This window comes from Ipomoea nil, unplaced genomic scaffold, assembly GCF_001879475.1.
Source record: "Ipomoea nil cultivar Tokyo-kokei standard unplaced genomic scaffold, Asagao_1.1 scaffold3087, whole genome shotgun sequence".
Taxonomy (NCBI): Eukaryota; Viridiplantae; Streptophyta; class Magnoliopsida; order Solanales; family Convolvulaceae; genus Ipomoea; species Ipomoea nil.
In genome coordinates this window covers 3,100,902-3,126,383 of record NW_017619515.1, presented here as the reverse complement: position 1 = coordinate 3,126,383, position 25,482 = coordinate 3,100,902, and the positions used below count along the sequence as shown (strand labels likewise).

Here is a 25,482-nt window from a genome sequence, read left to right as displayed (position 1 = left end):
ATAGTTTATAATTATTACAGTACATAAAAAATAGGAAAAATGGCAATTTTTCCTCCTGTGTTGTTTACTAATAGCACTTTTTTTCCATGTATTGTTTATGTAACCACTTTATCCCCTTAATTGTTTTTGAAGTGACTATTTTCTCCCCTCTCAGTTAAATAAGTGTTAGAGATGTTAAATATGAGGGTAAAAATAGCATTTCACTTATTATTATTATTATTATTAATGAATTTTTCTTTTTTTTGAAAATTTATTATTAATGAATTTGGTTTGCAATATAACTGTGCATTTTAGACGTGGAGTACTGCAATATATTAGGGCGTTGGGTGGGACTTATTATTATTATTATTATTATTAGCAATGAATTTGGTTTGCAAACTGCAGTATATTAGAGTGTTGGGTGGAGTCGTTCATTAATAATAATAATAATAATAATAATAATAATAATAATAATAATAATAATAATAATAAGAAGTGAAATGTCATTTTTACCCTCATATTTAACAGCCCTAACACTTACTTAACAGAGAGGGGAAAAAATAGCCACTTCAAAAACAATTGAGGGGGATAAAGTGGTTACATAAACAACACAGGGGGAAAATATGCTATTAGTAAATAACACAGGGGGAAAAAGTGTCATTTTCCCTAAAAAATATGATATATATTTTCCAAAAATATATATGATTTATTCAATACAGGCACCCGTGATGGAGAGGCACCCGTGATGGAGACGGGTTCAATATGTAAAATAATACTAAATCAAAAATAAAATATTTGTTACTTATAAGAACGTAATGTTACATTTATAAAAGAAAATGTAAATACATTTGCATTAATTTTAAAAATATTACATTTTTTATATAATTAATAAAAAAATATATGAATAAACAGATACTACATTCTAATAGAGTTTATAATATTCAAAAAATATTATTATTTAAGTGTAAATCACAAGGTGGTCTCTGTCCTGACTAGTTTCTGTTCGCTCATCGAATTCAAATTATTCCAAAAAAAAATTTTAAAAAGAGAGTTCATTTGCCACTTGAACTATGACCGCAAATTAATAAACATTTTATTATTTGATTTAGTATTACATTTGCTAATATATATTGACCCGACCCGGACTAGGATTAGTGAAATGGTCTCCGATAAGTTTTTGCCATTAATAAATTATTATTAACATTTATATAGTTTTTAAAAATTACAAATATATATATTTATATGTTTAATAACTAGTATTTTTCCGTTTGCCGTTACCGGCATCCCAGATGAAATGAAGGGGAAGAAGGGAGAAAAAAAGCACCGGCGGCTGAAGAAGCGGCGGCACCCAGATTCCGGCACCACCCTCTTCGCTATAATCTTGGCAGCTCTTTCCAGAAACGGTAATTCCGAAGGTGAAGATGCGGTTCTCATTCTACGGTGCTTAAAGAGATTGCATCGCTCTCTTCCCCAAACCCTCTCCACACCTTTCCTCTCCTTGCTTCCTACCCTTCTCACTTCCAGGTAAGATAAACAAAATTTCCTCTTTTTTTTTTTTTTGTTTGTTTATTTAGTTTTAACAGTGATCTTTTGTTGATTTGGTGTTCGAACTAGTATTGTTTATTCTCAGAAATCAACTATGAATGTTCACTGCATTATAGACTTCATAGATTTTTTATTTTTTTTTGCCAATTTTTGTAATGTGATATACTTTCAAGTTTCAATTTTTAAGTCTATAGTAGGTGATATGTATTGCCTAGACATCCTAGCTTAGCTATTTGAAAGAAATAAATTATTTTGAATGGTGTTGGTTCGAGGGGAAGGGGCTTGGTCGCTTAAGCATGTGGTTAAGAATTCTAGGGGATGGGGCTTGGGTCGTTTAAGCATGTGGTTAAGAATTCGAGGGGACGGGGCTTGGGTCGCTTAAGCATGTGGTTAAGAGTTTGAGGGGAAAGGGCTTGGGTCACTTAAGCATTTGGTTAAGGGTTTGAGAGGAAGGGGCTTGGGTCACTTAAGCATGTGATTAATGGTTCGAGAGGAAGGGGCTTGGGTAGCTTAAGCACGTGGTTAGGAGTTCGAGGGGAAGGGGCTTGGGTAACTTAAGCACGTGGTTAAGAGTTCGAGGGGAAGGGGCTTGTGTCGCTTAAGCATGTGGTTAAGGGTACGAGGGGAAGGGGCTTGGGTCCCTTAAGCATGTGGTTAAGGGTTTGAGAGGAAATGGGCTTGGGTCGCTTAAGCATGTGGTTAAGAGTTCGAGGGAAGGGGCTTGGGTCGCTTAAGCATGTGGTTAAGGGTTTGAGAGGAAGGAGCTTGGGTCGCTTAAGCACGTGGTTAAGGGTTGGAACCTATATTGTGAGCTATAACTCGCAACATTCTTGGGTGAGCTTGATTGAGTCTCGGCTGGATTAGTTCTAAGGGAAAGGGGCTTGGGTCGCTTAAGCATGTCGTTAAGGGTTCGAACCTATGTGTGATTAGTTCCACCTGCGATGTGCAGATACCAGTGCAGTATGAACAAAAAATTTATTTTTAAAGTAATGCTAAGTTTAGTTGTAGTGTTTAGTGCGGATGGGTATTTCACGTTTTTACCTGCAATCTTCTTTGACAATTTTGTGTTACTGCTGCTTTACTAATGCATTAAGAATTCATATGTTTTTTAACCAAAGAAGTGATGAAATCGCATGTAAGAGCGCCGAGATTGTTGGAGCATTGTCATTGATGTCCTTTGAGATGAATGAAAAGATTGCTGCTGAAGGGCAGATCGTGAAGGGTTTGATTACTTTGTTAACAAGTTCTAATAGTATAAGATCAATTGCCGCTTGTAATTCTGTTCTTGATCTTTCAACCACCTCCATTGGACGAAAACAGCTTGTGGACCTGTTTGCTATTGAGAACCTAATGTGAGTACCGATTTCATTCATCTTTTTTCCCCTAATATGGAGTGAAGTGAATTTATATATATAAGACTTTTACTATCACAACCCATTTTAGGTCTAATTGGTCTTTTTGTAATGATCGTCTTTATCCTTTGTTAGTGTTCGTTGCTCTCAGGCTCCTAAATCATCTGCTTCTGTTGTGGCTCTGCTTGTAGATGGAAAGGAGACCGAAACATGTCCCGGGATTGTATTCGAGGAAGATGAATTATCAACATTGCTTGTACATGCTGTCATAATTCTTGTTAACTCGTGCACGATCGAACAGCTGCAGAAGATCCCAACAATGCTCTCTAGGCGTTTACTGTTACATTTGAAAAAGTTGTGGGAAGAAGTTCATAAACAGATGCTTTATGGTAATTTTGCGAAATGCACCGAGGAAGGATTTTCTTACCCGAACAATGTCCGGACAAACAATCTGGCTGAGAGCGTTTTCAGGCTCTCCGTTGATATTAATCCATGCAGAGGACCTTCGGATGCGATTGAGGTTGGTAAAAGAATTTTCGGTGGAGAAGGTACGAGTTTGGAGCATTTTATGTTGAGGAATTGGGAATCGTCACCTGGGTTAGTAAGAAGCTCTGAAATGGCTTCGTCTAAGCTGGAAAACATATTCGGTTCTTTCATAGAATCGGGCAGATTAAGGGAATCCGTGTGTTCCTTTCTATCTCCAATGCTAAGAGGATTTATCTGTTGTCCACCTATTTCTTCCGAAGAACACGACATTCTTCATTTCCTAAAAGAGGTAAGTAACGATTTAGGCGGTCCTATTGTTTACCAAGAGGATATTCGGGTTGTCAAAACAGATAGTTCAGAGTTTGAGTTACACTATTTCTCGGGAAACTCCGAGAACCGTCGTGTCCTCAGCAGTACTGATATTTTGAAGTGCGAGCAAGCATACAAGGAGGGGTATACTATTGCTCTACGCGGGATGGGATTTCGGTTTGCAAGCATTGCGTCGGTTGCAGATGATATCGCGTCTATATTTGGTCAACCCTCGATCGGAGTGAACTTGTACTTGACACCTCCGGGTTGTCAAGGGTTGGCTCGCCACAGTGATGACCACTGTGTCTTTATCTGCCAACTCCTCGGGGCCAAAAAGTGGAATCTTTTCCCCTCGCCTAGTCATCAATTACCTCGATTGTATGAATCTCTCGAGACGAGGCATCAATTGGAATCCGAAAGGTGTACAGCAGATGGGTGCAAAGAAATTTTGCTGAAAGAAGGTGAAATTTTATATATTCCAAGAGGTTACCCTCACTCGGCTCATACCATTGGCGATGGCAGCGGGCATGATGCGACAACTGGGTTGTCCTTACATCTAACTCTTGCTATTGAAGTTGAGCCCCCGTTCGAGTAAGTACTTTCTCATAACCTTGATTAGGTGTGTTAAGAGTTCCACATTGATAAAATAAGAGAGAACATATGAGTTTATAAGACTATGGGTTAGACTAGCTAATTGTTTGGATTCAATCTTTTAGTGTGGTTTGGCCCATGTGCATTATAGCCCAATTGAGTGACCCTAGCTCAATCTTAAATTGTAATGAAGTTTTAATATTGCTTTAACTTGAACCGAGTTTGTTCAGTGACTACCACTGTTGTTAATCAATGCATATTATTATTGTGAATGCAGGTGGGAAGGTTTTACTCATGTTGCCCTCGATGATTGGTATAGAAGACAAAGGGCAACACAATATACAGTTGCGGATTCAGAATCACTACTTCTACATAATCTATCCGCAATACTGATTCATGTTGCGGTGAAACTTGTTGGCGATATGGATCCAACATTCCAGAAGGCTTGCTTGGTCGGTGCCATTTCCTCAGCTAACGAAGATTGGCTCTTAGTTAACCAGAACAGGATTTTCAGCTCCCTGATTGGTAGAATCAACAGCGAGTCAACGTTTTCAGATGTCCTGAAGTTTGTCGAAGCAGCCACTCAGGAACACGAAGATCCCTTCGCTCGTTTCAAATGGCTACGGCATTTATCCGAGGGAGAACACGAATCAGACAGCACAGGTATACATTTGGCAGACGCCAAAGACATCTTCCATCGAGTTATTAGTCAGCATAGAGATGCAGTAGAAGCGGTTTTTTACCAGGTAAAATCGTGTTTCTGTAGTGGAGTAGAGTTTGAGGATGCGCGAGAGGTCTATATCGCACTTCTTGGTAAGTACAGGAAGGCGCGGAACCAATATACTAACGGAATGCTTTCCCTACATTGCATTGACAACTAAGATGATAGGTACAACATTTTTGGTACACACACCTTGTCTTTTGTCAATTGTCATGTATGTCATTTTGCTATTATATACAAATGAAGATGTGGAGGACATAAGGGTCTGCTTCTAAGAGGGAGAGAATGATACATTGGTAACTAGATAGTTGATAATTGATTGTTGACAATTCATACTTCATTTTTTTTTATTGGATGATGAGGAAACCAACAGTCACTACTTAAGGTTGTTTACTAGGTAAATTATGTTTTTATGTAATAGTTTGCAAATCACATAGGAAAGGTAAATTGCACTAAGAAGATCTTGTGGGACGGGTTCGACTGAAAATGTGTTGATAATTTATAGGAAAAAGGGTTAAATAGGTCATCGAACTTTACCTGAAAAGTCAATTAGCCCTTAAATTAATTAAAGGTGGAATTACACCCATCAACAATTTATTTTGATGCAATGAAGTTCAAAAATCAGTTAGTGATTTGCTATCACAGGTCACTAAAGTTCCGACGACATTCCAATGACATTTCAGACAACAAAGCAACCGGCAACTGGCAAACGATAATGGTCGCCTTCTGTTGGAGAAGGTGACCTAGGTCTCCTTGCGGTCGCCGGTCGTTTTATTGTTTGAAATGTTGTCGATGAGTTACCACATCGCCGGTCGTTGTGATAGCAGGTCACTAACCGATTTCTGTCGTTGCATCAAAATAATAAGTTGTTGATGGATGTAATTACACCTTTAAAAGGTTCAGGGGTCTAATTGACTTTTCGGGTAAAGTTTAATGCCCTATTTGACCATTTTTCCTTATTTATACTTGTAAGTCAGTCGAGCATTTTTTTTCTAGTCTCATTCATTTTTTGGGTATTAACTCAAAGGATAATGTATCACCGGTTGAAACAACCTCATGTCCTGGTTGGAAATTACAAAATTGCCCAACTTTTGGAAAGCATATAAGAAAGCCAGCAAGCTCATGAGATATAGATAAGAGAAAATGGTGATCACAAATACTAACAGTGTCTCCTGCAGAAACACTGCTTTCTCTTATTTGTTCCCTCACAGAAGAAAATATGCAGCAGCATCTATTGCATTTGCAGAAAAGAGAGACTTGGCTGAGAACAATCAACAAAAACCCATTTTCCCAATCAAACTCTCTAAAACTCTTCTTGCTCAATCTGTTCTTGGAGTTTTTGCTTTAGGGTTCATAGATGCCGGGTAATTTCCTTTTTTTAATTACATTTTTCCCCTTTCATTTCGGGTGTTTATTCTGATTTTATGTGTTTTATTTATTTATTTATTTATTAGGGGTATTGTATTTAAATGATTAAATCAGGTACAGTGGAGATTGGTCAAGAATTGGTGTCATCACAAAGGAGAGTGAACATCTACTGAAAATTTCAGCATTTTTTGTAGTCCCTTTGTGTCTGTTTCTCATCTTTTATTCCTCTAAGAAAATTAAGGATTAAAATGTCTCACATTTCTGACATATTAATTTATTGTACACTTTCTATTTCCCAAGAAGATTATATTTTTTTAAAAAATTAATCTTTCCTATTTTCTACGCATTTTATGATATAATTGAAATTTGAAAGATTTGTTCCATATCAATTAAAAGTTTAAGGGTTGATTTAAATATTTATATTTTATATATTATATGTTCAGCAAAAATAATATAACTATATAAGTTCCATTAGAAAGCCAACTATTTGGCTAAAGTGTAGTAGTATTAGTTCTTATCAATTAAAAGTTTGATGGTTCATCGAACTAAACAAATATGTTTTATATCTATCTATCTACTATCTATTATCTACTATTTATCTACAATACTAATAAATCTATCTACTATACTAATAAGAGGCCAAGAGAGTTAGGCCTATAATGGGTAGAAAAAATAGCGGTCAAAGTTTTTAATCAAATGAATGGCTCAGATTGATTAGATTTTAATTTTTCTTTGAGATTTCTTAATTTATCCTTAATGAATATGATTATCCGTTAACTTTTTCGTTAAATATTATCTTTTTCGTTAGTTTCTGTTAGTTCACCGTTAACTTACTCATTGATTTAAATAAAAAATGTCTTAGGTTCGAATCCCATCCCAATCAAAGTTGGCATAATTAGTACTCTATTTTAATCTTATTAAATTAAATAATAATTTAGTAGCTAAAACCAAAAATAATACATATGCATTTCTTTAATTTAAAATTATGTGTCTACAATGCCTTTATTCAAAAAAAAAAAAAAATTATTCATTATCAATAAATTAAATAAGATAAATAATTTCATTAGTTATATTGTCTTTACTTTTCTCCAATATAAAAATTCTTTACATTCAAAATTCAAATTCATCAATTGATTATATTCGCTACATTTTCCCTACAATGTCTTTATTAAAAAAAATTATTCATTATCAATAAATTAATTAAGAGAAATAATTTCATTAGTTATATTGTCTTTATTTTTCTCCAATGTAAAAATTCTTTACATTCAAATTCATCAATTATTTATATTCAGTACATTGTCTATTATCTTTTTTTGTGCACTATTCTTTAATTAAATATCAAAGTTATAATACAAAATAATGATATATATTTATTTACCAAGTATTTTATTAATACCATGAAAAAATTTAAAAAATTTAAATTAATAAAGCTAATCATATTAACTACTTGAGGGATTTGTTGACAAAGAGAGTATTCAAATCACACAACAAATTGAAGTGAGAAACTACCTCGCAATGTCCTTGTTTGACAATCAGCAGTTAGCGGTTAGCATCAGCGGATTATATTATCGAATTTGACCAGCGAATTATATCAACGATTGGTAAAAAGATATTTAAAAAAAGTTAACTGTTTAAATTAACATTTAAAATGACCTAAGGGTATACATATAATAATAATAATAATTGTTTTAATAATAATTTTTTAAATATAGACGTGTTTTGGGGAAATCATTCTCAAAAGCGCTAAGTGAAAATATTGTAAATTGCAATGTTTGTATTTTCAGTGGTTTGGAACAAATTATTGCTTCAAACTGTTGAATAACCAAAACACTTTCTTTAGCATTTTAATCTTTGGGTTACATCATATTTTCCAATCGTCCAATATCTTTAGGTTACATTATAATTAAAAATTTTAAATTTTTACTACATCTAAATTCCTTAAATTAGGAATTTCTTTATCCATAATAATTTATTCAACAATAATAGTTGAACTAAATGAATACTGAGCAAAACACCTAAAGGACTGGTACTGTTGATTCATTCATTGATCTTGTATATATGTGCATTCATTAAATATATTAGAACCCTTTGCAACAAAAATACTTGGTTACTATTTAAAATTTGTTTAGTAACAATTATAATGAATCTCCTATATTACATTGTATTCATATACTATGAATTACATATTTAAATAAACAAATTAGACATTAAATTACTTATGTTGAACTTCTCGTATATAATCTTGCATTGATATACTTTCAAATATTTATTTAATTATAAACATTGGGTAGAAAAAACGACCGTCAAATTATTAAATCAAATGAATAGTTTAGATTTTAATTTTTCTTTGAGATTTCCTAATTTATCCTTAATTATATGATTATCCGATCCGTTAATTTTTTTATTACTTACCGTTAATTCACCGTTAGTCTAATTCTAATATTAAAGTCTAATATAGAATTATAACTACAATATTAATCTAATTCTAATATTACAGTGTTAATAGAACTCTAACCATAAATCCTACTGCCGGAATCTCCTCAAACAATATTAGGGGGGTGTATTCAATCATGACTTTTGTAGAGTTTTAATGACTTTTAAAATGATAGATTTTAATAAACTTTGATTGACTTTCATAGAGTCGTTCAAAACTTTTTAAAACTTTATAAGACTCTATAAAAGTATATATAAAAAACATTCATAGACTTTTATCAACTTTTTATTTTAAAAAGTCTACAAAACTCAATGAAATTCTAAATTGAATACATCCTTACAAACTTTCAATGATTTTGATTCTTATCTTTTATAATTTTCTTACAAAATATTTATAATATATCATAAAATTCTTCTTATTATATAGTTCTTCACCCACATCAACATTCTCAACATTATTATTTTTATCCATAGTATGCTGAGACTTATATGCTAATTACTTATATATATTATTAATAAACATCAACAAAAAAAATATTTCATTAGAAATTCATAATAATATTGAACAATAAAATTCATAATAAAAGACTTGATCAAATAAAATATTTAAAAACATAATTACAAGTTGCATAAGATAAAAAATAAAAATCTAATATTAATAATATATATAAAATTATCCTTGATATGTTGCTAGGCATCACACAAAGAACTATTATTTACAATAGCAATTTGAGACTACAAACAACAACAAGGTGCTACTGTTTGCAACTCCAAATTGTTGTTGCGAACAGTAATTCACTATACGTAGTAACCTGTTGTTGAAAAAAAAAGGAAAAATATATATTACGAATATAAACATAAAATAATAAAAATCAAAATATATAAGTATTTATATGAATATTACGAAACATATACTAATAAAATTTGACGATGAAAAATTTGTTTTGTTCATGTATTTAGGGAGAATTAGAGAAAGTTAGGGATAAAAATTCATAGGAAAAAAAATAAAAAACCAATGTAAACAAGCAATAATGAAGTAAAAATAATATTATTTCGAATTTTTAGATAAAGTTCTAAAGTTTATAAGAGAGAAAAATTGGTAGAGTTTAGGTGTGAGGAAAATATAAGATAATGAAGAAAAAAATACTTTTATTGAATTTAGATAGGTTTATAGAGTTTAAATAGGGAGAAAAAATAGAGTTTAAATAGAGAGAGAAAACATTCAAAGTTGTTAGAAAGAAAATTTGAAATCTTGGGGTTGATGGTTGGATTTCAACTATTTAAATGTGAAGGAAAAGTCTACAAAAGTCTATAAAAGTCTTTAAATTAAAAAGTCTACAAAAGTTCATAACTTTTTGAATACCACATGACTTTTAAAGACTCTTTAAAAGTCTTAATCGAATACCACACGACTTTTAAAGACTCTTTAAAAATCTTGATTGAATACCGCCTGACTTTTAAAGACTCTCTAAAAATTTGAATTGAATACCTCCAAACTTTTAAAGTTCATAAAAGTCTTTAAAACTCTATGAAAGTCATGATTGAATACACCCCCCTTAGTATATATTTAATATTTTATGCTTTAATTTTTATTTGCTCTCCCTTATGTAGTTATGTCCCGCATTTGGTTTCAACCATACCCATACAATTATTTTATTGACAATTATAATCAATCTTGACTATACCAATTATAATCAATCTTGCATTTGTAAACTTAGAAATACCAATTTAAATACGCAAATTCAATATTCAATTATCTATGCATGAACAATTTCAATATAATCTTGTCTTGATATACTTTAATATACTTATTTAAAAAAAAAACATTGGCATTATCTCAATCGCGCAATACGCGTAAAAAACTAAAATTATTATATGTGATGTAGTAAATACGGGCGTATATTACGTAATACGATGCTAGGGTCGGTTCCGGCTATGATTCTTTTACTTAGTCTGGTTGTTGATTTAAGTTGTGAAGCTCGGAATACTTGACAGTGGGTTGAGGTTCCCAAGCCGACAGTTAACGCGTAGAAATAGCCAAAAGTCGTCATTTTCTATACCAATTAATGCGGTATTTATAGGAAAGAAGATGGAACAGGATCCGGTCTTACGCCATGTACGGCACGTGAAATTCATACACAGGCTCAATCTGGGGCCCAAGGTGGCTTGACCACATGTCTTAATATTCCTGGGTTACTGGGTGCACCGCCATTACGTTCTGCCAGTAGCATCAGGTCGGTAGGTCGAGACACTGAGAATACTATAGGGCCTGGGGATGGTCACCTATAGTTGAGCTCAGCAAGGAAGATGGTCGATCGGGAAGGTAAGTGTATCAGGTCGGTGTAAATCGGACCGAGCTTTGTCCTAACAATGGGTCCGTTACCGACTATCATGTATGTATGGTGAATAAGAAATAATCCCCATCAATATGTTTAACAAAAATAATTTGAATTCCATTACAACACATGCCATTTGGCTAAAGTGTAGTGGTATTAGTTTATATCATTTAAAAGTTCGACGGTTGAACTAAACAATTATGTTTAGTTATGTTTTGCATATTATATGTTCAACATAAATAATCTAATTCCACTAGAGCACATGCCATTTGGTTAGAGTGTAGTAGTATAGGCTCATATCAATTTATACTAGCATTTTGTACGCGCAATACAGGGAAATTTATGCCCAATATTAAAACATTGATAAATATAAATAATTAAAAATTATAATTTAAATTATATATACATAAATAATACATGTACTTTGTACACACATATATAATTTATCATTCATAGAAATTTAATTAAAATATAATTAAGCATTAAATTAATATATAATAATTTTAATAAAATGATAATTAAAAAATAGGAAAAGATATTATAGATATAGTTGTATGGTAATAATGATGTGTTATCCATGTTAGAATTAAAAACTAACGGTGTAAGGGTAGTTTTGTCTAATAACATTAAAATGTACAACATTTAAAGTAAAATGTATACATTTATTTGCATACAAAAAGAAGGACATAAATCAAAGATATAACCTTAATTGAGATTTATTATGTTTTTAGATTTTATATATTATATGCTCAATAAAAAGATCTAAATTCCATTAGAAGACTTGTCATTTCTAAATTATTTCATTAGAACACTTGCCATTTGGCTAATTAAGTGTAGTAGTATTGATTCTTATGGATAATGTGACCATGAAAAAAGAAGAAAGAAATGACATCAGAAACATCATAGTAAATCTTCAAAGGTTACAGGCATGCTAATCATTTAACTGGACTAATTTTCCCTATCAGAATGATAGGGTACAAGGATTCAACCTTTTAAGAAGAATGATACAAAGAGTTGAAAACGTAAACTAGTATTCCCTATATGTAAGAATATAACATAAAAATAAATTAGTATAATGGCATACCTAACAATATTAGTGTGGTTTGCAACCGAGCTTTCCAAAGCTTTTCAAAAATGGCCTTTGATTGGGCTGAAGATAAAAATTCGTAACCACAAGAGTCGACAAAGGATCACCCCGCTATAATAAAGTAAACCAGCATAGGTTGTCGCTTTGCTTGCTTGCATGGAGATGTTAGGTATATATATATATCTATCCCAGCAAGGTAGCATCGCAGGCAGGCAACCCTCGGCGCCAGTCCATGATGACGAGCGTGGCGGCGCTGTGCGCCAGCGCCGCCGCAACAACAAAAACATGGAAGATCTGGTGGCTGCTCCCAACGATATCAAACGCGCCGGGCTTCAGCCTCTCCGGGACCCTGGAAACGTAGAGAGCTGTTCCCGTGGCATACAGAAACCCCATGGCTATTTCGTAGGCAAGAGCGACAAGAACCTCAGGGTGGTCGCGGTAGAGGAAGGTGGCGTGGGTGGCCGGGATGACACCGGAGAACCCCATGGCTAGGAAAAGGGTGGCTCTGAAGGTTCTGAACCGGCCCGAGGAGAGGGCCGGGGAGAGGAGGGTGATGATGGCGAGGATGCCGACTATGGTGATGGAGGTGAGGTAGAACATGCGCCAGTGGGGCAGGCAGGAGAAGATGTAGTATAAGGGGGCGAAGAAGGAGGTGACTATCATGAGTGAAATGCCTGAGTAATCAAGGCGCCAGAAGAAGAGGGTGCATCGCTGGGAATGGCAAGCAAAGAGGTGGGATACAGAACTGAAAACCAGACACCCTATTGCCCCTACTAGGAACACAAGCCAAGGCCACATAGGAATCACATCTTCAACTCTATTCACGTCTAGGATTATTGGTGCCTTGGAAAATTTTCTTGGAAAAGATTCCTGCACATATATGAAACATGATATCCATGAATTCACTCCTAAATCTGTTGATCTTGGGTAAATCCTGTTTGTCACTCTAGTCAATAAAAGACCACAATGAAATAAACCAGATTTCTCATAGCTAACAGACTCAGTTTACCAAAAAAAAATAGCTAACAGACTCAAATTACTAAGAAAGCAAATAGGTGGCTCTCATTGAAAATCAAACTTATAGCCTTGTGATTACTAAGTTAATTAGTGACCAATTTGACTGGAATTGTCATCTTATTTTCTTTATGCCATGATCATGTTGCGCATTACATCACAATGGTATAGAAATCATACGTTGAGAAAATTTTGCTATTCTTAAGATATCTCAACATATATTTCTAATTCTTTCAAAACAAACACAAAATTATGAAGTCATATCATCATCATAAACATACTTTGTTTTGCTATCTGTGGTTAAAAAAAGTATGAATTTAACTATTTACCCAATCCAGTAAGGGCATCTCCAATTGTGGTTTTTGAGAAAGTCAAACTTATGTGGAGGAGAGAAGGTAAAGAGAAAAAAGATTATGGTGCACACTTCAAGCACTTGATTTTTTGAAGTGGAGTGGGCCCACCACAGCACAACAACAATGCTATTTGTGGCGTGTGAGGTGCAACACAGCGCCCAACCGAGTGGGTGCAGTGATTTGTTTGTTTTGACATTTATTTTCTCTTTCATAATTACACTTATAAAAACTGTAGCTATTGGAGATGCTTTATACATAGGGATAAGGAGATTTGAATTCAATCTTATATCATCATTATAGAATTTCTCTAGAACTAACCTTTATTCAAAGTAAAGTGAAACATTTTAGATGATTCTTTTTTTCTTTTAGAAATTTGATTTGATTGTTGTTGAAAACGGAAAGGCAGAGTTCAGTAAAGTCACATGTCCTGCCGGGCAAATATCTAACTACTATTTCTAAAAATGAAAATATATATACGGAATGAATCTATTTGTGGGACCTACTAACACGTTCGCGCCTTAGCTCGTCTTTCCAAATGTTCTCTAACGCCTATGCAGAATATACGGAGTATTTTAAAAATAATTAAAAATTCAAAAAAAAAAAAAAAAAAGGAAAAAAAGAGGAACTGCTCACCGGAAAAACTGCCGGCGAATAATTACCTATCATCGTCGCCGCAGGTCTGTTCATTTCAAACACCAAATTCAGAAATAATGTATGACGAATAATGATGAAAAGACGAAACTGGATACTAGACGAGATCAAATTTTCGAGAATTGACCTGACGACGCCGGTCAAATTCTCCAACGACGCTTTCTCCGTCAAGGTCATTACCGTCAACGCCACAAATATCAACGCTCCTAGCAAATGACTGCAAAAAATAACAAAATCTGGAGAATGATATTGCCGCTTCTGCAATATTTTGTTTAATCTAAACAAAAAATTCAGAAAAAGCAAAATCTCTTACGTCCATATATTGACAGTCTCATTGTGCAGGGAGAAAACGCTGAGAACAATATGCTTGAGAGGCCACTCGCAGCGGTAATAGTCTCGGATAAATTCATTGTCCTGCAAATACTCCGGCAACGCCTCGTATTTCACCAATTTCCTCTCGAATTTCGCCTGATTCTTCATTTTCCTCTCTTTCACTGAGTCAACTCGGTGGTCGACGTCTCCGTTCCCAAGTCCCCTGCTCTCCTTCGCTCCTCCCTTTCCTCTACGACTCATCAAATTCCTCGCCGGAAATACCGCCGTTGCTCGCTTACCTATCAGTTCCCGGCGACACTCGCCGGAGATCAACAATTCCTTCCTTAACACCGAACTGTGTACATATATATATAGAGAGAAAGATAGAGAGAATCCGAGTATATTGCTTATCTCCGTTGTAATTTTGAGCGAATCCGAGTTTCAATCCAGATTGGTGATTTGAAGGTTGGCAGAAGCTGAGAATTTATAACCAGCAAAAAAATGTGCGACTATTTATTTTTCTAATTTTTAAAAAAATCTTTTGACAAAAAGAACCGGGACTATAACTTTTTTTAAAGCCTATTTGATGATATATATTGAGTAAATGTTATTTTGGTATAATAGTTTATAAATTATAAATTATATAGATGATATAAATTCTCTTTTAAACTTAACTATGAGGGTATTGACAATAATCAGACAGAATGTAAGACGATCAAAAGGTGTTGTATATTTTTATTGCTTTATGACATACTGACGACGAATTCTTCTCTAGCGTGTAATTTGACGATAAATTAACTTTATGTTAGGACAATTTGTTTATAACTAAAATATTTTAAATATTTTTTTTAAAATAATATTTTTTTAATTAGCAAACAATTAATATTAATGTATATTTAAAGAAAAACTCTTTACAAACACACGTATATATATTTTTTATATTTGTACTTTTTTCTCTTTTATCTTGTATGTTGTGTTTTTCCATTTTCTACATCGTAATTTTCATTTTTATTGCTTATAAAAGGTAAAATTTTCTTACCTCTACATCATATCTTCACATAAATAAATTAGTGTGACTCAAATTACCTCTTACTTTTTTAGGTGTGAGGATTAGTGTTTAATGCCTATAAAAATTTGACTATATTGGCTTTTTTCAACAGTCTATAGAAAAATGTATCATATAATTTCCAGCGAAACAAAGTTGTTAATTGTTGTTTATTGATTATTGATTTCAGTGTCAATCTATAGAGTATCCCAAACAGATCTATGGTGGGATTGGTCTCTGAATTGTCTCAATGATTGTGTGTGGAAAATAAATTAAAGAAAAAGGAATAAAGTATCCACAAGGAAGAAAACGTACTACATCGTCATGCTTAATTGCTTATTGCTTGAAGAAAAATATTTCACATTTAAATAGTTTCTTGCTTGCAAAGTTGCATTTCATTGTTGTCACATATCCATTTCCTTTTTTCTGTTTTGTTTTTTGAATGATAGAAAAATTTGTAATCACTATGTATTTGATGTGTATAATAGATAGACTTTACTCTTTTATAAAGTACACATGATTCGTTTTATGTATTATAATTCATGTTATTGAGTACATTCTTGTGAGCCGTTTTATATAATATGCATAAAAAGCTCTAAAGGAGCCATGTTATATAATAGAGAAAATGACACTTTTTTCGTATGAGTTATATGTTTATAGTACTTTTTCTTCTTGAGTTATTTATGTCCACATTTCTCCCTTTATATTAGACAATCATTTTTATCTTTAAAATTAAGTATTTTATTTATTTTTCCTCCCCAACAAATTATTACTTATATGTACGGATAACCACAGTTCGGTTCGAACAATTTTTTTTAAAAATTTTTTTATTGCGAGTTCAAAATTTATTTATTTCTTTTTGTAAATTATATTTCTTATTTTTAAAATAATCTAAATTCAACAATTATTTTATTTTTTTCGATTCTGAATTGTAACCAGAACCGTCCTAACTATTTTGATTTGGTTGCTACAGTGTCCAGTTAGGTTTGAACCAAACAGTGGTTATCCGTACATATGAGCAATAATTTGTTTGAGAAGAAAAATAAATGAAATACTTAGTTTTAAGGGTAAAAAAATCCAACATAAAATGGAGAAAAAATATCACTTTTAATATAAGTAAGAGGACAAATGTGAATACATGAATAACTGAGAAGGAAAAAGTATTATAAGCATATAACTCAGGGAGATAAGCGTTATTTTTCCTATATAATATGCAAAGTGTTGCGCGCTATACCTCATAGAATCCCTATATATACCCCTTCTTTCAGTTCCCAAACCAATGGACTCCTTATTTCGATTTTCAAATCATTCGACTCTTTATTTCAGTTTTCAAATCAGTCTCTACCTCCAAACATGTCAATGTCGAAGCAACGATTGTGTATCAGAAAGTCCAAGGATTTGATTTCCAACGATTTTTTTTTACGGTCAGAAGCCGATCGGAGCATATTGATGCATGATTTGGCGCTGTTAAATCAGGAGGAAGGAGAAAACTTGTAAAATTACAATTTTATCAACATTTTTGATAGTCAACAAACAGTCAAATTAGCAGAGGATTAAATTGAATAAAAATTACATAATTAAAGATTAATTGAATAAGAATGATAATCGATGACCATTAATAATTACGGCATAGTTGACTAATCGAGGGACCATTTTGGTTATTAACTCTTAAAACTATATATATAACTTTTAATTCTTTTATTTTCTTCTTGTCCCAAAAGGGATTGAATCTCCAACCCTAAGAGCCTCCACACTCTTACCCGATAGAGTATGTGAGAGGATGTAAATCACGGTGACTCAATGATTCAGTGGATAAGGCTAAATGCTGGTGCGCACAAGGAATCTACCAACTTTAGACATAATTCCACACTTTGATCTCTTGTCTCAAATACTGCCCACTGAATCATTGAGCTAATCCGTGCGGAATCTTTTTCTTTTTTTCTTCCTAAACCAGTCGACGCTCTGACCTCTTCCGCCTCTGTCTTCTCAACGTTACGCAGACCGCAGCCAGCAGCCATTTTTTTTTCTTTTCCATTGCTTCCTCAGCCGAGTCAGCTCTTACCTCCACGCCCCAGCCAGCCGCTCCATCAGTCCATCAGAACTCTTCATCGAAGATTTGCATATCCGCGGCCCATTACTCCACGCCTCCACCGACCACCGTCGTCCGGCTATTCTCCTCCGTGGCTCCGTCCGTTCACCATTCGTCCACCATTATAGATTTGTAGCCTCAGGTAGTCAGGTTCGAACCAATCTTCATTATTCTTCAACTTTATTCTCTTAATTAGTTTGCCCTAGTGGCTAATTCCATAAAAATGATGATTGATAAATTTCCATTAGTTTGCCCTAAGTCCCTAACCTTTTATTTTAATGTATTTTCGTATTGTATTTGTATGTATATCGTCTGTATTAGTGTATACTGTAAGACTGTAACACTTTGTTTGTGTATTCTGTAACACATCTTTGATATCCGTATGTATGATAACCAATTATTCATAACAATAGGGATTAGAAGAATAGCAGAATAACTAAGTCTCAATCTGCTTCATGGTGAAGTGTGAACCGCCCATTTAGAGATGAGAAGTATATCACCAAAAAGCAACCTTAGCTTGCTAGCTTGTTGTAAAAATTGAACTCCGGCCAGTAAATATATGAATATATGTGTGCAGTCCATTAGGGCGGTCATTCATCCAAAAATGCAGGTCAAATTAATATCTAGAAGTGTTAGGTTGTACGTCAATTGTAAGATTATATATCTTTCTTTGTATATTGTCAAATTATAAACAGTATGTTACCTGCAGGGGTATGTTAATTATTAAGGCTGCTTCGTCAGACTGTCATTGTTGATAATGTTTATCAATTTTCTGAAAAATTGTAAGCTTTGCTATTGAGGTTATGATATTTTGTGGTGCTATCTGCAGCACCACTTTTGCTTATTGAATATTTGAATCTTGATTATGTAAAAAACAGTATGATTTGTGTACTTTTTCAATCAAAATCTTAAGACTGTGTAACTCTGTATGTGATACGAATTGAGTACGAAATTAGGATTCCAAAGTATTGATTCTGTATTTGTATACATTCATTGCTATTTTGTTCATAAAAGCAAACAAAGATATGCTGCTTCGAATTTGAGTTCTTTTAATAAAGTGGGAATTTTTCTTGATGCGTTTTGGCAGATTTTGATGAATTTTATTGGCAGTGTGAGTGTGTGACCCTGCAGGTAAATCTTCATTTTTATTTTATTTTACTTTTTGGTTTTTATCAAAGAATCAAGTAAATTTGCAAGCTACCTGTTGTGTTGTTTGAAAATAATCTTTCCAGATAAAGTGAATAAACATTCATGTTCTTGATTACCTACTCTCTCCCCAATCTTTTTGATAATGGTTTACTCTTTGTTCTTTATTAAAAGTGCGTTACTTGTCATTTAATTAATTTCTCAAAGTGCTTTATTAGTAGTTTTGTCTTTTCTTTTTGTAGTATAGCTTGTTAATTGATTGTGTAAAAAATATATAGCATTCTCATTGTATTAAGAATACATCATTTTTTTAACTAGTGTTAAAGATTAGAGATTGTGTAGTGTTTTATTTCTAGAAATTATGTTTTGCTTATGTTTATCAGTTTATTTGTTTGCTGGAAAAATTTATATTTACCTGTTTAGTTTTTTTTTTTTTTTTTTTTTTTGGGGGGGGGGGGGGGGGGGTTTCAATTATGGAAAAATTCTTTAAAAGAAAATCAACTTTTGTATTTGAACCTTGTATTTGAACATTTTTTAATTCATTTTACCTTTGCACAGCTTCTTCGCCCCCACTCAAAGGAAATTCTGGCTCCGTCCCTGCATTTTTCCTTGTTTCATATGTGTGTTATGGTTGCTGTCGTGGTTATGATTCACATATAAGCCCAAAACAGAACGGGCTGAAGGTCAAATAGCCTGCTAATAATGGGCTAAAATTGCTAATAAGATTATAATAAATCCCTGCCGCTGCAGCGCTGCTCTGCCTGCTTGGCCGGCGGCTGCTGCTCCCTTTTTGATCCTCAATCCAAATGGCGGGAACCTTGATTCACAGAGCCACTCTCGACGCGGAGAACCCACTCGAAGCATCGCTAAGGGAATCTTTCAACCTTCACGAACCACATCTACGGCCGCCCTTTTCTCTCAGAACTTTCACTCCAGACCAGTACTCAAGCCTCAACGACGCCATTCTTTTCGGCATTCTACGGGAACCCCATTTTGCGAAAACCCACATCAAGCACCTCCATGCTATCACCACTGATGGGTATTGCTACTTCACCTCTATGATTACCAGAATCGTGGATGAATTGTATGGAAAGTTTATTGATTCTGCAAAAATTCAGCTGATTTGGTTGACAAATGAGATGATTAATGTGTTAGCTGTAGGGTTTGATAGGCTGTTAGTGGCTCTTCTAAGGCAAATTGTAGGGGGAGATTTCAGTGAAGGTAATTTATGGCTGTGTTCTGAGATGGTTAGTGTTTTTCTTAACAAATGGGACTGTATACTAGAAGAAGAACCCTTGATTTTGACTTATGGTTTGTATGTGTTTCTTAGGGTATTGGCTGATCATAGCAGGTTATGTAGTGATCCAAGGCTAGATGTGTTGAAGAGATTGGAGATAGAGTTTTGTGTTAGGGTTTTGAGGGAACAATTTGCTTTGTGTTTGAAGATAGGGAGGGATCTCATTAGGCTTTTACAAGATTTGGTCCATATAGTCGAGTTTAAGTCCATATGGAAAGACTTGTTGTTGAATCCAGGGCAGTTCAAAGTGGATGGTTTTGAGGGTGTATTGCAAATCTATCGTTTAAGGACACCAAATTTGTATTTTTCGCTTAGAATCACGCCTGAAATGGAGAGGAAGTTGAGATATTTGGTTATGAATGTGAAGTTTGGGAATCAGAGGAGGTACCAGGTGTGGTTTGCAAAAAAGTTTTTGTTTTTGTCTGAGAGGGAGACTCTTTTGGTAGACGCTGTGAGGTATATCTGCTCTATGCGCCACCCCTCGGGTGAAGTTATAGAACCCGAGGCAATTCCGAGATGGGCTGTGATTGGTTGGTTGTTGAAGTGTTGCAGGAAAAGCTATATTGAAGCGAACTTGAAGCTGGCTTTGTTTTATGATTGGCTGTTTTTTGATGAGAAGGAGGATAATGTAACGAGCATTGAACCTGCAATTTTGTTGATGGTGAACTCTATTCCAAAGTATGTTGATGTGACCAACACCCTTCTTGAGTTTCTCTTGATTTTGGTTGACAATTATGATGTTGATAGGAAGGATCTCATCATCAACGGGGTAGTAAATTCTATTCGTGTTCTTGTTAGTAAAGGTGTTATTGGCTCACTTGATGTCTTGACTCACTGCGATCTGCTGTCTCCCTTGCTCAGAGAAATGCTCGGGAAATTGTTACTACTCACCCAAACTACCCATTCCGAAGACTTGCAATGAACTTGTCTTCCCGACAATATTTAGACCTCAATACACATAACTGCCGACCAGTTTCAGCCATGCTAGACATGTTTGAATATGGTGAAAATTGAACTGAAGTGGGGAATAGGTAGACTGGAATTGGCTTCAAAAAGCTATTTTGGCTAACTGTATAGATATAACAAGCAAAGAAGCAAGGGAGCTTGGCATCGATGGATAGTGAGCAACAAGAGGGCATGCTTGAATAAGTTTACAGAATCAACAAGTGTTTATGAAATCACCCTGCAATCAAGAATCCCTGAAAAGAAACAGATATGCTTCACAGACACAAAGGTATAAGAATCAAATACCAAAACTCATAAAAGGCAAGGAATGCATATGTTTATGATTTGTTGTTTTTCCTGTTTTCTTTTCATACTACACCTACAGGGTTACCACTCAACATCATGTTATGAAGAGTGATGAATTTGATGTGTCAATACAGTTTCAGTCTACCTATATGGTTTTGAAAGAGAGTTGAAATTGCAGATTCGCAAGATACGTAGAAAATAATAGTGAATTGCAGTTGTGATGATATGTCGATAAGTTTCATGCTGTGCTCATCAATTTAACTTTTAACATAAATACAGGTTCCATAGAAAGGCCTTGGGAAGGAGCCTGTTATTGTTCTCATTGATAGAGTTTTTATTCTTGCTCATCCTGCTATTGTTGGTAGGTCTCTTAAGGTAGGAGGATTCTACTTTTTTCTTGTTGAATTGGGTACTCTTCAATGATATATGCTCAATCCACAGCAGATTGACAATTGTGTTTACTTGTAGGAAGAGGACCAGGAGAAACTCTTTGAGGCCAAACTACAACAAATCGAGGTAAAATTGTTTCTATCTTTTATTCTGCAAACTATTCCGTACTAAATATTTGCTTTGAACTCTTTTTGTCAATGGTCATTTCCTACATGAGAAAAAAAATAATTATAATTTTAAAATGAAAAACTGCCCTAGAACTTTGCGTGTTCTTTCGTCGAACTATTTCGTCATAGGAAATTTATTGTTGAAATTAATGGATTATTGGTATGGAATAGGTGAGTTGCTGAGTTTGTTTACGTAATAAATTTCCCAGCACCTTTGAAAGAATATGAATGTTTTGAGTCCTTAAATATGCTTAAGTGTTGCTTTTTGACACTTTTTTCCAAAATCTAGTTTTATAGTTTCCTGGATGGGTGGTATAGTATGTTTGGTTGCTAGTTAGTTTGTCATTGCTGTTGCAAAATATAAGGCATATGTAGAAGTATCTCATTTAAGACCAATGATTCCAGTTTCAGAGAGACCTAGTTTATGGTGGCGTTATGCTGCCCAAGCTGGATTGCAGCAGAATAAAATGTGGTAAGGCATTGGAATATAGTGATTGAACATTTTCTAAAATGTGGTAACGATAACTTTCTCCTCAAGAAGGCAACCTTTCACCATGCTTAGGTGTAATCAATTGCTTTTTTATGTTGTCTAATATTTTACTGCCACATCAGGCGAGCTTCTTCTGAAGATGTCCCAGCTGGGGAGACTTCCGAGGAATCAAAATCTGTCGAGGATAGATTGACCAAGGAGGAATGGCAATCTATCAATAAATTGCTCAGTTACCAGCCAGATGAGAATGTGACACTGCAACATGGAAAGGAGATGCGAAATACGATAAACTATTTGATCGATGTTTCTATTGGTAGGGCAGCGGCAATGATTATCAATGTTGATCAGACAGAAATTCTTTGTGGCAGATTTGAACATCTTAATGTGTCGAGTAACTTAAAGCATCGAACCATACACTGTGACGTCTCATTAAAGTTTTATGGACTGTCTGCTCCTGAGGGTTCGCTTGCTCAGGTTTTTTTTTTCCTCAGCACTCATGCTTGTAATTTGTATACTGTTCTTTGTTTATGACAAAACAACTGTTCAATCCATTTTCTGTTGTGTTATATATCAACTGGTTTGTGTTATTGCCAGATGACACCACTTTTTGATGTCACAATCACAAATCTCAAACTTGCAATACATGGAAGCAATGAATGCTGTGTACTCATTTCTTCAATAGCTGCATCAACTTTCAACACGCATCTACAGGCATGGGAGCCACTTGTAGAGACATTTGATGGAATTGTAATTGTGATGATATGGCAGTAGGACTCACTTTCGAAAAACAGAGTTTTCCAAAGATGTAGATAGCCGAATAGTAGTGAATTGTAGTTGTGATGATATGAGAGTATGACTCACTTTCAAAAGAGAGCGTTCCGAGGACGTAGATGTTGAATAGTAGTGAATTGCAGTTGTGATGATATGTCGATAGAACTCTCTTTTAAAAGAGAGAGCGATCCAAGGATGTAGATAGTCGAATAGTAGTGAATTGCAGTTGTGAGGATATGGCAGAGTACGACTCAATTTCAAAAGAGAGAGCGTTCTGAGGATGTAGATAACCGCGCTATTTTTACCTCCCTAATTAGGAGGCCACTTGTCAGCTAGAGTGGTTCTCTAATTACCTTTGGAGGCATCTATTTGGAAGAATGTGTGGAAGACAAGAGGATGGGTTGTAACAAGAAACTGAATCATACAAGCTTCTCATGATTGATGATGTAGTTCAACATGGTGGTACCCAAATGAATCATCATACAAAGTGAAAGTAGATGTCCAATAATTGATCTTATCCCCACGTCTACTTCTTTCATGACAGAAATGTTATGTTTATCTTTGTTGTTTATACAAATCTATCACCTAAAACTATTAGTGGGTTAAAATATTTGGATAGTGATGTGTTTGATTATGTGATTGGTTTTTTTTTTTTTTTTTTTTTTTTTTGCATTATATTTCAAGAGCATAAACTTTTGACTTACGTAGGAGATTATGGGGGTGTTTGGTAAATAGCTGGTAGCTAATGTGGAGTAGTTGTTAGTTGATTGGGTTAGTGAGTTTGATTAGTTGATAACATTAGCTGATTGTAGAAAAATGTTTGGTAAATTAGCTGCTTTGAATTGCTTAATAATAATTATTAGTATTAGTATAATTTTGCATCCTCAACAAATTGGATCAAGGCTTAAACCCAAGTGAATTGGTCAGTCAATTAGTTTGGTTATTATAAAGTTCTAAGTTCAAAAGTTGCAATCGTTATATCGAGCACCAGGGCGCACATAGCATTGTGCGCTCCGCGCTTCTCAAAACGACGTCGTTTTGTTAAGTTGTTAAAAAAAAAATCCCTGTTTCGAATGCACATAAACTCATAACAGAATACACATAATCTAACATAATACATAATACACATAAACTCATAACACAATACACATAAATTTTTAACTGAATACACATATTGAGTTTGGTTAACATAATATACATAAACTCTTAACTGAATACACATAAACTCATAACACAATACACATAAAATTTTAATTGAATACACATAATGAGTTTGGTTAACATAATATACATAAACTCTTAACTAAATGCAAATAAACTCATAACACAATACACATAAAATTTTAATTGAATACACATAATGAGGTTTGGTCTGTTCGGATGGATGGAGTGATGTCAGTATGACGTCAGCATGAAACACGCGCGTTTTGTGCCTGGGCGCACATCGCTATGTGCACCGTGGTGCACGATATAAATTGCCCAAAAGTTGCATATTGGTATTCTTGGCTTGAGTTAGTCTTCTACAGTCACATGTTTACCTCTTGTGATTCTTTGTCAACTAGATTATAAAGCGGACTTCACCTAAAACACACGTTCTAGTAGCGAATGCGGACTTTATTTTAAAAAAAAAAAATTGGATCAAAATATACACAAAGATCGCTCCAAAACCAAAACTTTTAGAATTAATATTCCAACAAAATCTCTTCATTAAAATTAAAGCTCATGACAATAATGGATTTCATTTTCACCTAAGTAGGTCATCCTATTAATCCTTTAAATGCTTGTACTTTAGGGAAGAGACATTAGTTTAAGATTGATTTTTTTGGACAGTGATTAGGTGGCCAAATTATTTGCTGAACAAATTTCCTTGGACAGACACATAATACACTAATATATATTAATTAGCTTTTAGTTATATATATGTCATAGCTTTCATTTTTGTGATTGGATAAATGTTGGGTCCCACACACTGGGCCCCATCTATTATTATATTTCTTTCCCAAAACTTCATCCATATATATGATAATGCTTCTACAGAGCAGTACATATCTCAGTACCTTGCCATGAGAATGCATCAATTTTGGGTGCAAAATTGACATCTACTTTATGGACAATGATTTGAGGTCAACACATATTTGTTATTGTGCAATTTTTTAGTTTGATTCTTCTTGCAAACCCTATGGGTAATCTATCATGCATCTTTAAAATTGTTATGTAATAATCAAGTAAATCATATTACAGAAATATATAATCTTTTATATATATGTTTTTACTTGAGCGTTGAACTTTTCGACCCTGA

General features: G+C 34.1%; 4 protein-coding genes across 12 annotated transcripts; 3 read left to right on the top strand and 1 right to left on the bottom strand.

Annotated features, from left to right (window-relative positions):
- Nucleotides 1–1,241: 1,241 nt before the first annotated feature.
- LOC109166337 lies at nt 1,242–5,452 on the top strand. Of its 3 annotated transcripts, none has more exons than XM_019315300.1 (4): nt 1,242–1,503; nt 2,667–2,876; nt 3,012–4,262; nt 4,540–5,452. In XM_019315300.1, the coding sequence occupies exons 1-4, from the start codon at nt 1,274–1,276 to the stop codon at nt 5,141–5,143; spliced, it is 2,295 nt and encodes a 764-aa protein (XP_019170845.1). In that variant the 5' UTR covers nt 1,242–1,273; the 3' UTR covers nt 5,144–5,452. The 3 variants fall into 3 exon arrangements, with proteins under 3 accessions (XP_019170845.1, XP_019170844.1, XP_019170843.1); XM_019315299.1 differs by having other exon boundaries at nt 2,646–2,876; XM_019315298.1 differs by having other exon boundaries at nt 2,643–2,876.
- A 570-nt stretch (nt 5,453–6,022) lies between these two features.
- LOC109166340 lies at nt 6,023–6,686 on the top strand. Its single transcript, XM_019315304.1, has 2 exons — nt 6,023–6,347; nt 6,466–6,686. The coding sequence occupies exons 1-2, from the start codon at nt 6,127–6,129 to the stop codon at nt 6,596–6,598; spliced, it is 354 nt and encodes a 117-aa protein (XP_019170849.1). The 5' UTR covers nt 6,023–6,126; the 3' UTR covers nt 6,599–6,686.
- A 5,494-nt stretch (nt 6,687–12,180) lies between these two features.
- Nucleotides 12,181–15,017, bottom strand: LOC109166087 (heptahelical transmembrane protein 2). The gene is made up of 4 exons (XM_019314977.1): nt 14,539–15,017; nt 14,353–14,442; nt 14,208–14,253; nt 12,181–13,077 (listed from the first exon to the last, which is right to left on the bottom strand). Exons 1-4 carry the CDS (start codon nt 14,796–14,798, stop codon nt 12,391–12,393), a joined length of 1,083 nt encoding a protein of 360 aa, XP_019170522.1. The 5' UTR covers nt 14,799–15,017; the 3' UTR covers nt 12,181–12,390.
- A 2,536-nt stretch (nt 15,018–17,553) lies between these two features.
- LOC109166380 (integrator complex subunit 3) lies at nt 17,554–23,841 on the top strand. 7 transcript variants are annotated; one of them, XR_002051650.1, is made up of 8 exons: nt 17,554–17,813; nt 18,759–18,802; nt 19,376–21,348; nt 21,645–21,740; nt 21,834–21,881; nt 22,328–22,394; nt 22,535–22,886; nt 23,007–23,841. XR_002051650.1 is itself a non-coding variant. In XM_019315359.1 (3 exons), the coding sequence occupies exon 3, from the start codon at nt 19,624–19,626 to the stop codon at nt 21,034–21,036; it is 1,413 nt and encodes a 470-aa protein (XP_019170904.1). In that variant the 5' UTR covers nt 17,554–17,813; nt 18,759–18,802; nt 19,376–19,623; the 3' UTR covers nt 21,037–21,583. The 7 variants fall into 7 exon arrangements, 1 of the variants encoding a protein (XP_019170904.1); XR_002051649.1 differs by lacking the exon at nt 22,328–22,394; XR_002051651.1 differs by lacking the exon at nt 22,535–22,886.
- The last annotated feature ends 1,641 nt before the right edge of the window (nt 23,842–25,482 follow it).